The 13506-nt window shown below is 35.1% G+C and overlaps 1 protein-coding gene across 3 annotated transcripts in view; it reads left to right on the plus strand.

Moving 5' to 3' along the window:
* The window catches only part of LOC129727835 (homeotic protein spalt-major), a 31815-nt gene extending 28460 nt beyond the window's left edge, over positions 1-3355 (plus strand). Inside the window, exons 4-5 of one of the 3 annotated variants that reach the window (XR_008728593.1) lie at positions 4-162; positions 1505-1644. Coding sequence is in view for 2 of the 3 variants with exons in the window: in XM_055686047.1 (XP_055542022.1) it covers positions 23-162; positions 1505-1957 (593 nt within the window). In the remaining variant the exon portion in view is untranslated. Of the gene's footprint in view, positions 1-3; positions 163-1504 lie in introns of all 3 variants that reach the window. The other 2 variants (XM_055686047.1, XM_055686048.1) reach the window with 2 other exon arrangements.
* The last annotated feature ends 10151 nt before the right edge of the window (positions 3356-13506 follow it).

Consider the following 13506-nt stretch of genomic DNA (forward strand, 5'->3'; position numbering starts at 1 on the left):
CAGAAAATTTGATTAATTGTAGGCGTACGTGGAAATACAACAACTTGTAATATTTGCTTTAAAACTTTCGCATGTAATTCCGCGCTCGAAATTCATTATCGAAGCCATACGAAGGAGCGCCCATTCAAATGCACAATCTGCGATCGAGGATTCTCTACGAAGGTAAAATCAAATTGACTATTACAAACCCTTCCTTGTCCCCTACGTCTATTGGTCTGCGTTTCTTTTTAACATCAGTACAGTTTTTTATTTGTATTTAAAATTCATTCTGTATTCAAAATTTCTTATCAGACCGATCTTTTCCTTTCGTTCCGGTAACGGTTCGAAACTCTTTTATTGATTATTATTCTGTTTCAAATCCTACGTGGTGTAAAAAAATAATAAAGAGACGTCTTTGACTGAGTGTGTTTTTTGTATGGCTCGTAGAATCTGAAAGTACCTATAATATAAGTAAACAATATCCACTACATTAGCCTGTTAGTAGAAATTCATAATTTTCTATTACTATCTGCTTCCTAAAAATAGATTCAAATAAACAAAAATCAGGATATATTAAATTTGTGGCACAAAACAAGTTTTCTTTAATTGAAACGCGTAACATTATTGATGTTTAGCAATACTGAACAATAACGCTTTTTATTGGGCGTGAATTTTATAAACAATTCAATGATCTCAATAAGCTGAAAAAGATTAGGTTTCACGCGACTTCAGTAGGGATTAAAAATATAAATAAAAACGAACGAGAAAAACAGTACAACTCAGAATGCATCCAAACGAGTACAATACCAAATTTTCTGTAATTTGTTAAAAATAGAACTGCATCTACCCTCACCAATTTGATATCGATATCTATCGCTTACAGCTTGCACTATGCTTTACCATTGCTTTCTCAACTTGGCAGCGTTTTCCTTTAAATGTTGTCTAGCTTACCGGCCCCTCATTAATTCAACGCTGCTCAACGTATGCGTTTTAACAATCGTGCGCAATAAATTAGAGCAAGTTTTTTTTCTACCTAGATGTGAAGTGCGACTTTCTTCACCTCTCGTCACTATGTATTCCATGCTGTTTGTTTGTTTTTTTTTTAGTTTAAACCTATAGTATAGTAGTTTGAGCTCGAAAGTACATATACAGTTTTTGGGTGCTGTAGTGATATGCATATTTCCATGATTCCTACTAACTGCTATGCCTAGCTATGGAACATAAAAACAGATTTTTCTTAAGCAGCGATTGATCATTTGACATTCGATCGATAAAACAGCACATTTAAAATACAAATCTATTTTCATAGTCGTAGCCCTAACGTTCACTTCTATGCACACACTAACACAGTTTGGCATTTTTATGCGATTTTGCTGATGAGTTTATAGTGTTCTATTTATAAATGATTTTAAATGTCTTTTATTACATAATTAGGTCTCCGCTTTTTCATGCGCATCAAATAATCCATTTTATCTCACGTTTCTTCAGTACATTGTTGACTCATGTTATATGTTTTCTCTTACAGGGAAATATGAAACAGCACATGCTCACACACAAAATCCGTGATATGTTTGGCAGTTCGGGTGGCAATTCAGGAGACGAGTCACGCACACAAACACCACCACAGGATTCTAATAATTGTGGTAGTAATTCCACGGGTGAAGGATCAACCATTGCGGCCAACAGTCGGTTTTCGCAGTCCTATTCACCAGGGCCTATAGATGTAGGTACCGATTATTCTTCTGGAAGGAGAAAACGAGCACTTTCTCAATCTGGGAGTTGTGAAAGCGCTTCACCCGCTACTACGAAACAGGAAAAGGAGATTTCTGTTGAAGAACAGGGCTCCAACAGCCTGCACTCCAATGGATCAGAAAATACCTCCAATAATAATTACCAAGAATTTATAAATAAAGATGTGGACATCAAAAATTGGTGCCAAACATTGAAAGAGATGCCGGAGAACATTGCTGCGAGTTGATAATCTTACAGAAGCAAACGTTTTGATAACGCTAATAGATCCTGCAAATCAAAGTAACTCATTTGAAAAATCATTAAACCATCCAATCACTGTTGAGGTAGATTCGAAGCTCTTTCAGGTTAGAGTGTGGCTTGTGCATTGCAGTACAAGTGAAGAAACTATTAATCAAATGCGCGATCTCAGATACAATCCCTATCTTCGTTTTATTGATGAAGTAAACCGAATTTGTATTTTTAAACAGGAAACATCTATTTTTGTATAAAATGTAACATATCATCAATCCTTTATATTAATTGTTCAGATAACAAACGAAAGTGGAGACGAAGACTATTCAGGAAAATGTAGAATAAACACTGCACACAATGCATATAGAAGACGTGGAAGTTAGATTTGGAATATCTATAGCCGACAAACAGAACATAAGAAAGATAAAATCCTTAACTGTGGCATGATTCGGTGTAGTAATTACGAAATCCGCTGATAGTGAAGAGTACGTATTTTGTGACATGATGCTATTTAACCAATGATGTAACACGAATTCAATCCCAAACACACTGAGACTGTATAATAAACGTTGAATTGAGATCTTAATGTAATTGTACGAAATAACAGCAAATCAGTGGAAGAACGATATGCAGAAATTGACTAAAAGTTAGCTTCTGTTTGAAAAATATTTGCCTATTTTAACGCCGAAAGAAAATAGGAAAATTGTTTTGTATAGATTATGAAAAAACTATTACACGAGCTCTAAAGCTCTTTTAAAAGTACTGGATGTGCGTGTGTCACTGTATGTATGTACCTATAATATCGTAACAACACATTATGCTTTATGAAAGTCTAAATCAAATAATTATTTAAAGTAAATTATACAAAAAATGAACAAATATTTGTAAATGTATAGTTCTTGAAGATGAAGTAACATACCGTAGGAAATAAATGGTAACAGAGAAAGAAATAAACATTCGGTCTGACTTGAGATCTTTATAAAAACGAAATAAAAAAAGAAAACACTCCAAAAACCAGTTCTACCAGTTTATATTTATCAATCCCACATGTTATAACAACATGTTTTATTGTCATTTTTAAAGGAGCTGCAGTCATACAAAAATCGATCTTTGTATATAGCTTCATGGGGCTGATAGCAGCGTTTTTGGTATCGCATTCATGTTCATCTACTTATTAATTTATACAGTTAATCTATTAGTTTTCCATTCTGTTTTCCTTACATGTATACCAGAGAAATGAATTCTAAATAAAAAAACTTTTTGTGATAATTTATGTTATTAGGTTTTACATTTTAGGTATTTATATTCTATTTTATGATACTGTTTTTATGGAGAAAGATTGTGTATAGCAGCAAAGACAGAATGACAAAATAATATACAATTGCAAAAATCATATCATATGTGTTTTATATGAAGCAACGCCGATGCCGAAATATTTGCAACTCTTTCATGTTTATTTTTATACGCACGATTCAAGCGAGAACAGGAATATGAATAATTTTTATGCGAATTTATACGTTACTAGCTGACCCGGGCAAACTTCGTCCCGCCCATTTGTTTCGATTAATTTTAAACATTCCGGAATGATTGATTCCTTTCGATTTGTTTATTGTCTGCAAATGCACGAGGAATCGGATATTGGATACTATCAAAATCAAAAGACAAATCATTTTAAATGATTGACGTTATTAGAATGACAAAATCCTCGCCTTTTGGTTTCTAATACATCATCTCGATTTTGGAATTACCCATATTCAATAACATTCGGTCATTTTTGGCTGTTTTTCTGATATCTGAGCATCTGATTCCGGAAACACCCATATTGGGTGGTACAGTATAGACTGACCAGATTTTCTCGGAATAAAAACGGGACAAATAGTTTCATAAAACGGGACACATGATAAGATTGATTTAAAAAAAAAAAACCCTAGCCTAAGCATGCAAACAATTATTCATTGCTTTGATAAACCTACTCGATCCTGTACAATTCTTAGTGTTTGATAAAATTTAGCGTAGAAGAGTGTAATTTTTTGCACTAATACCCTGAAATTTGTCCCATAGATGATCGAGATTTTGACTAACAATTATCAACTTTCAATCGCGACTTTTAAGTCAGTTCACGATAGGGGATGTCCTTTCCAGTGGTGCTGTGCTTGTACAAAATGTACTCAGTAATATTGAAAAAATCTTGGCTGCTTGGAAACTTATTTTCCATTTAGAAAAATTTCAATATTACAATTTATTTAACAATTTTCCAAGGAGTATCCGAAAACGGTACAAAATGGCAAAAAGACGGGACGGCTAAAATAGTCGAAAAAACGGTACTGTCCCGTTCAAAACGGTACATCTGGTCAGCCTAGGGACGATCCATTAATGATGTCACGCAAAATTTGGAAAAAATTAACTCCCCCCTCCCCCTTGTCACAAGCTGTCACAACTTCCTTGACCCCTTCCCCTTAATTACGTCACGTTTTTATATCCCCTCCCCCTTCTTTGGTAATAATTGATTGAAAATCGAGAAATTCGTTAGGAATGCATTTTTTTCTAATAAGAACGATTTTACTGAAAGAAAAACTGAAACTAAAAGGAAAAGAAGATTATAGAAGATAACTAGAAAAGAAAGAAAAAAATATCTCAGGTCAATTTTTAGCTTCTGTGCGTCATTCTGGTTCCTGAGATATTAATATTGGATGGTATTTGGTCACTTTAGGCTGTTTTCCAGAGAGCAAAGTCGTCATCTTGGATTGGCATTTGTAATCAATTTCTGGCCTCTGCACGTCATTTTTGTTCCGGAAATATTCAAATTGAATGGTAGGAGTTGATCATTTTCTACTGTTTTCTATACACCGGAAGTCGCCACCTTTGAATTCAAAATGGTGTCCATGGTCGATTTTTAGCTTCTGTGCATCATTCTGGTTCCTGATACACTCATGTTGAGTGGAAATCTGCCATTTTTGGCTGTTTTCCAGAAACCGGAAGTTGCCATCTTACAATTCAGAATGGTGTCTGAGTTTGATTTGTGGCTTCAGTGCATCATTACGATTCCGAAAATACTCATATTGGGTGGTATTTAGTCACTTTTCGCTATTTTTCGGAAACCAGAGGTCACCATTTTGGATTTCAAAATGACAATTTCTGGATTTTAAGCGTCATTCTGGTTCCGGAAACAACCGTGTTGTGTGTTATTTAGTCATGTTCTCCAGGAGGATGTTGTGTCTTATACAAATCAAATACAAATTTCTATGGTGGATGGAACACTATAGAAATTTATGTTTGATTGATATAAAAGCCCTCTAAACCAGAAGGGGGTGGGGTGTCGAACCACTTTGAAAATTTATTTGTCAAATTTGGCTCCAGTTACTTGATTAGTTCTCGAGATGTGCAGTAATATATGTTTCATTTGTATTGGACCCTTCCCTTACGCAAGAGAGAGGGGTGTCAAACCATTATAGACATATTTGTTATCTCTGAAAACTTTCGACTCTGGTTTAATTTACTTAGTAAGTTCTCGTGCTCTGCAGAAATTTGTGTTTCATTTGTATGAGACCCTCCCTTTCAGAATAGGGAGGGGTCTCGAACTATCTTAGTCACTTTTCTCGGCCCCTTAAAACCCCTATACACAAAATTTTACGCCGATCGGTTCAGTAGTTTTCAGGTCTATATGGATCCTCAGACAGACAGAGCTACATTACTATATATTTAGATTTGTTTGGCGTTTTCCACTATAAACTTTATAGGCTGCTATCCGCTTGTCACGTAGCTCCCATCATTATCGGTAACGTTTAGCGAATGGCAAATAAACACTTTTCGAGAGCACATTCACCCTACAGTCCCAATATTAACAGTCTGGTGGACCCCGCTATCGGTGCCAATCGACCCGGAGCCAATCCAACGTGACAGTTTAGAAAAGTTCAAATTTGGGGGAAGTATTGAGACCGCGGTGTGCTACAAATGGGGAGTTTTAATTTGTAAGAATACTGGCTTCTTCTTATACTATTTGATGACCGACCTTACAGTAGACACTACGTATTTTTCTTAAATCTCTATGATTTTTCTTTGATTTTGTAATTTAAAAATAATATTTTTTTTAAATTTTCACTCACTGGCAAGTAGTGAACAAAATTCAATATATTTCATCCTTAGTTATTCTTCTTTGTCATGAACAGAAATCGCTTTGCGCATAGTACCGTCTTAGGAATAACAATGAAGGCACATTTTACTCTATTTGGACTCATCACTGCGACCATAGGCATTTAATCTATTGCGATTTTGCTTAGGTGTTTTTTGAACTCTGCACATCATATAATATCACTATCGAAGTAAATGATACCGCTTTGTTCAGAAGTTTTTTTTTTCAAATCACTGTTTTGTTTTTAAAATACCTACTTCTTTCAGAGTGGGATCTCAGATTCAATTTTTCTATAATTTCAATAGGTATGCTTAAATAAATATGCTGTGTGAGAAAATTACTCTTGAGTTAAATTTTTTTTCACCCGTAGAAAATACTCCGTTTGCTAACATGAATATGTGTGCATTCAATATAAAATGGTCGATGAGAGTTGTGCGTATTTTCAAGTCATTCTGGCTAGAAACGGTCATTTTTAATGATATAAGCATTATTTCTGCGCCCTATTTCTACGTCGTTCGATTTTTGCTCCATTACTCTTAATAATCTAATAATTACTTTAAGGACCTATGCAGCACAGATTTGTTGAAATATTTAAAAACACTTAGATGTAACTGTATAAAAACCCTTGGATGTAACTGTTGCTACTAATCCATCCATTCGGTAACAACATACTATTTTTTGCGTAAATTAGGAATATTTCTGCATCTCACAACATGGAAACATAGAAAACATATCTAGGTAGGTATGTATTTTCTTCCGGAAGGTTACAAGCTCTAAAGCCTGTATTACACTCTTCGACCAATGGTCAAATATTTGACCTTTTGACATAATGGTTGAATTTATTTGACATCATGATTGTTGTTTGCCCGTGTTTGCCACATGTTAAAATTGGAGAGTGACAAACAATTTTCTTTGACCAAATTTTTATCTGTCAAATAGTGACAAATATTTAACGCTTGGTCAAAGAGTGTAATCCAGCCTTTACTCATAAGCTTGAACGAGAGGACGGGGAGGGGCTGTAATTTTAAAACTTCCACTCCGGTTACAATGCAAATGTGTGTACAGAGGTTTTCGAGTTTGAGGTGTGGAAAGGGAGGAAGTGATTCCAATTTTATTAATTTTTAAACTGATGAACCAGATATAGTTCGGTGTTAATCAGCGTTGCCACTAAGTTTTAAATAGAATCTGGCAAAACGAAAATAAAAATCCTGGAAAAAATCTGGCACTCATTTTTGGAGAAAATTCCTGACAGAATTGAAAGTGATGACCTTTTTTTTGCTTTTGCTTGGTGTAGGTAGGTAAAGGCCAGTCACGGTCCATGTCGCGACTCGCAGTAATTACCCTCTTTGCGAGACGACGCGGATGAAATCTGGCAAAAAGCTGGCTCATTTTCAAATATCTAGCAGATTCTGAGGTTCATCTGTTTGTCTGCCACGCCAACAGAAATCTGGCAAAATCCAGATTTATCTGGCATACTGGTAACGTTGGTCTTAATAGAAAAAGTACATCCGTTTTTGAGAGCCATCTCCTCGAACAGAGAAAATGCGAAAATTTTGATTGACGTTTTCCTTCCCATAAATAAGTTATACAGCCAACCAATGGAAATACCGTTAAATCGTTTTGGAAAATTTCCAAAATCCAGTCCTAATACATTGCTCAAAGATTAAGCGTATAGCAGAGTAAACCGTATGCAGTTAATTTGGTATTTTCATAATAACAACAAAGAGCATAGTTTTCATTTCCTTGAAATTACAATCAATCGATAAAGGCTCTGCACGTAGCCATAGCATATGATTTTGCTAAAAATTTTGAATTTTACAGTCGGTTTAAGACAAGTGTATTTAGTTTTTGTTCTGTGTTCGTGTAATGTTATTTTTGTTTTTCTCCTAGCAATCACTTGCAAAATCTTGATAATAAAATAAAGATATAAAAGTGCCCCAAAGGGCTGAATGGCATATATCACTGGACTCAGTTCGTGTGTATGTGTATGTGTTATGTGTGTGTATGTGTGTGTATGTGTATGTGTATTAGGGTGGGACAAAAAATAAATGTTAGCTCCCATGCACTTATCGTGTTCCTTATGGGTCCCATAACAACTGTGTAACTTTTCAGATCGATCGGTGAAACGCCCGATTTGCGCCCGATTTTTAAAGTTTCAATACGATTTTATATAGGAAAATCCAATTTTTCAATACTTATTCTCTAGAGATGTCAATTTGGCTCGAAAAAAATATCAATACATGATATTTGTAGGAAATTTTCCTGGGAAAAACTCTTCTGAAGACCGTAAGGCGCTACGATGCTTGTAGAAACAGCTATTAACCCCAAACTAATTGAATGTCTGACGGACGGCTCACCATTGAAATTTTCCAGCAACACTGCTACAGCATGCTGCTATTGCAAACTTGCTTAAGTATGAGAAATAGTTTCGCGTGGAATTAATTTTCAAAGTGTGATTTTTGCTCCAAGATAGATCTAAGTGATATCATTTCTCATCACATGGTTGAATTTGCAACAGCAGCATGCTGCAGCAGTGTTGCTAGTAAAATTCAATGGTGAGCCGTTCGTTAGATATTCAATCAGTCTGGGGTGAATATTTTTTTTCACAAGCAAGGTAGCGCCTTGCGGTCTTCAGAAGAGTTTTTCCCAGGAAAATTTCCTATAAATATCATGTATTGATATATTTTTAGGAGTCAACTGGACATCTCTATAGAAAAAGTTTTGAAAAGTGTTTTTTGCCTTTCTCCTAGAAAGGTATAGCAATCACTTGCAAAACCGAAGATATAAAAGTGCTCCAAAGGGCCGAATGGCATATATCACTCGACTCAGCTTGACGAGCTGAGCATTTCGTGTATGTGTGTGTGCGTGTATGTGTGTGTGTGTGTGTGTGTATGTGCAGATTTTTATTCTCACTCACTTTTCTCAGAGATGGCTAGACCAATTTTCATGAAATTAATTGCAAATGAAAGGTCTTGTTGCCCCATAAAACCCTAGTCAATTTCATTGTAATCGGATTTTTAGTTTAGAGGTTATGTATCAAAATGTAAAAATCACGAAACATCAATATCTCAGAAATTACGCAATTTATTTACACAAAATTGGTTTTAAATGAGCGGGCTACCTCAAAAACCCTTAACTTTTGAATTTTATAAAGATTGAACATGTGGTTCAAAAGTTATAGAAAGAAACGTGTTCTGGAGACTATTTAATCTCACTCATGTTTCTCAGAGATGGCTGAACTGATTTTCATAAAACTAGTGTCAAATGGAAGGTCTAGTTGCCTTTTAAAACCCTTTTGATTTGTTTTGCAATCGGACGCTTACTTTGCCTGTTATGTTTAAAAATGTGAAATCTAGCTTTGAAAAGGAACATATTCCGAAGAATACTTGTGAATGTGAAATCTAGCTTTGAAAAGGAACATATTCCGAAGAATACTTAAACTCACTCACTTTTCTCAGGGAAGGCTGGACGGTTTTCACAAAATTAGTGTCAAATAAAAGGTCTAGCTACCTCATTCAATCTATTGAACTTCATTGTAATCGGGTTGTAACTCTGTCTGTAATGTATCGAAATGTGAAAATCATATTCATTATCCCAGAAACTACACAACCGATTCTAACAATATTCAAAACAAATGAACGGGCTAGTTAAGCGTTAACTGGTGAATTATAATTGGACACTTGGTTTCAACGTTCCCATTTCATTTGATTATTATCGTACTTAAGCAACCGTTATGTATTGAATTTTTAAAACAACGTCTATTATCTTAAACATTACACGACTTATTTGAACATAACTAGTGTCAAACGAACGAGTCATCTTTCAAACATACAAATAGCAAACTTCATAACAATTTAATATGTGGTTTGAAAGTTATGGAAAGAAAAGAAATTCAAAGACTATTTAATACTATACCTGCTCTGATCAATATATGTGGCCTCAACATAAATAAATGTGGTATCGTACTATTTGAACGTTCCCGGTATCGCTCGGGATTAAATTGTTCGAAATTAGGAGTCATTTCTTTTATTTCGCTTTTTCTTAAGCACTACATTAATTGAATTTAAGCGTTCATGTAAATCTATTTTTACAAATAATAAGTTTGAATGAGAAAGGCTGGGTCTGACCGCTGGGTAGATTAATTTAGGTTTTTATGATGACAACACCTTGAAGCCAGCTATACTATTGTTTCCATAATATGTAACTTTGACAGGCGGTTATTTAGGAAGACCATGATTGCATTCGGAAAATACTCAACCGAAAGTTGTGCACTGCAATCTGTCTCCGGTTCAGTAGTATAAATTTTAATTCCTTGTATTACCTATGTTACAATTGACTTTATATTGCTTAAACATTATCATCCCCGTGGAAACATTGTACGAAGAGGATATCCCATAAATAATGTCCTTTTAATGCAAAATTAGCATTTGCGGAGAAGTTTTTCGTCAATCCCTCTTACCAACAGCAGGAAGCCACCCTGAGATATCCCCTAATACACAAACAGAGATAAACGAAGCAAGGGCATTTTTCATCAGTACTTTGTTTCAATCATTTCTAGTAGCTCCAATTTGTTTGATGTGGGGATACTTTGAAAGAAAACGAATTTAAGAAGCTGTAAAACTGGGGTCGGAAAAAATCGTCAGGAAAGAAAATTACTTCGAACGAATGGAATCTTTCTCGAGGATATGGTCGGTCATGGCTCAGCACCGTTAGTAATTTTGCATTTCATAATTTTGTTTGGATAAGCTTGATAGCGCTCAGGGTGACGGAGTTTGCACGAGGGTAGGAAGTTGTGGTGAGCCCTTGGATCCTAAATTGACTGTATACTTCCGGTTAACAGAAGTTTATTAAAGTGAAACGTGTCAAGGCTTTTACGAAAATCTTTGCTTTTACAGAATGAAAATCCGGATTGAATTGCCGAATAACGAAAATGATAACACCCCTTTTTATGACTCTGAATATTTCATCGGATAGCTCAAATATGCTTTTCCGCTTGTTTCCTGCGATAAAATCTGACTGAATACAAATATATGCAAAAATGACATTTTTCCATTAATAACTTGGGAGATTATTTTAATCCCTTTGCACGTCTGTATAATACGGCCTGAGCACATAATAGTTCTATTGACTGTGAAATTGAACACTCGTTCTAATGCTTCCTCTGGCATTTGTAAGACTTTTTACGCACTTGTTCCAGAACGGGTGTCTGCGCATTGTAACAGAATAGGGAGTTTTTGGTCTATCCCTACCGTCTGAACAAGTGAGAATTATCAATAATCTAATTGGGGGAAGGGTGTCGTCATCCCATTATTCCTAATTTTTCATCAACCCTGAATTTTCTGTATGGTTCGTAATACTTATTGCTGGTTGAAGTTTACTGATGAAATTCATTGCATGGTTAATAAAAAGGAGACTGTGCATAGCGAGCGGAAAAAAATACATTATGATGTGTTTTTTCCTCAGCTATTGTTTAATATAATTCCATTTTTGCATGATTTGTTGTTTTAAAGAAAAGAAATAAATACTCTTATCAAAATATTTTACTGATTTTTTTATAAAAACTACTCGTCTTGTGGATGAATATATGTGTTATTAACTTTGATTCAAACTATGTAGGAAGAAAAGTGTACAGATGGTAAAGTGGTCGAAAAATTGATTTCCATTTAGTTTACTGTTCGTTCTGTGATAAATATCGACTCCCTTCTAACTCTATAAGCAACAGGAACATAATTTTATCATAGATTTGGTATAAAACCATATGTTGAAAAATTGTCATATATAGGAGCTTATTGTTTTACCTAACGTTTGTTTGCTACGGCACGATGAAATAAATGTTTCCGGGATCCCGTTAGGTCCTATTTTATGGTACCCTATAACATGGGCATTAGGGTGGCAATGACAGTATGAAAAAAATTCATCATCGAATTTCAAAAACCGACCATGTACATTTTGTTTATTGGCCCAAAAGAATGATCTGTGCCAAATTTCAGCTCGATTGGACATGATTCAGGAGTGCTTCAAGGCGCTCAAGATTGTAATTTTCCGACCCTCGAGAATCTACCAAGGGGAAGTATATGAAATTGTGAAAAACAAATTTTTGATCGCAAAGCTCTTAAAAATGTATAAAACGTCGAGATCTGGTGCTATCTTGAGAAAAATTTGACAGAAAATCGACCTTCTGGGACTTAGCCGTTTCCTTGGCACTCGAAGGCTTAATATGGGATATTTTAGAACTGGCTTCTAAAATGACTCACAACTTGTTTCAAACCAGATGTAAATTATTTTAATGTTCATTTAGTATCCCAAACTTAATTTTCATTAGGGTGGTTCATTTATTTTTTAAGGGTAGTTTCAGAAACAATTAAAATAAAAATCATTGTTATTGAATAGGGAGAAGCAATCATAGTAGTAAATTTATGTCAATAACATTGCGTTACTCGTGCCACGACTAGCAATATTCATTAAATGGGAAATTACAAACAGTTTTGTACAGAACAGAACAGCGCGTGTAACGGAGGTTTAAGACGTTAGAATTCTCTTTTTCTTTAAATATCATAAAATTTCATGGTTAGCTACTACGAAGCTACCACTCTACGAAAACTAGCTGGTCCATCAGGTCATGTCAAATGTCAAATAGACTAATAAATATTTATATTTTTCCTACTAAACCACTTCAAATTAATTCTAATTGTGTTAGGAACCACCCCAATAAAAAATAAATAAGCCACCCGAATGCAAATCAAGTTTGAGATACCCAATAAGCATTAAAGTAATTAACATCTGGTTTGGAACGGGTTGTGAATCATTTTGAAAGCCCGTTCTAAAATACTCCATATTAAGCCTTCGTTTGCCCAGCTACACACCAAAATTTCATTGCTGGAAACCAGCAAAATTTTGCTGATTTTTGGTGTGCTGTGTTTCCAGCAATCTGTTCAGCAAAATGAAATTTGCTGATTATTCAGTAATGCGCAATTGCATAAAAGTGACAGATCGTTTGCTGCATGTTCAGTAAAACAAGATACAACTTGCTGGTTGTCAGCTATGACAATTTGCTGTACATTCAGCAAAGCATAAATCAATTTGTTGGTTAACCAGTTATTTCAAAGGAACCATGTTTCCCTCAGCCACCAGCTTCCATCCGCCTATCGGATCGTAGCCAAATTACTGTTGAACGAGAGATGTATGATTATCATTTCAACTTTTAAGTTCATCTAGCCCAACAGTGACTTAGCTATGGTCCCATATCCGCTATCAGGAGCTTGGCGAAGATCCCGTACCAGCTGCACAGCGAATTGGTGACAGCGAATTGGTGACAACTGACGTAAAATATTTCGACATATCAATTCATTTACTGGATTCCAGCACACATTCATTTACTGTTTTCTGTTCAGCAAATAGTTTTGCTGTATTTTCGA

Source organism: Wyeomyia smithii, chromosome 3, assembly GCF_029784165.1.
Source record: "Wyeomyia smithii strain HCP4-BCI-WySm-NY-G18 chromosome 3, ASM2978416v1, whole genome shotgun sequence".
Classification (NCBI taxonomy): domain Eukaryota; kingdom Metazoa; phylum Arthropoda; class Insecta; order Diptera; family Culicidae; genus Wyeomyia; species Wyeomyia smithii.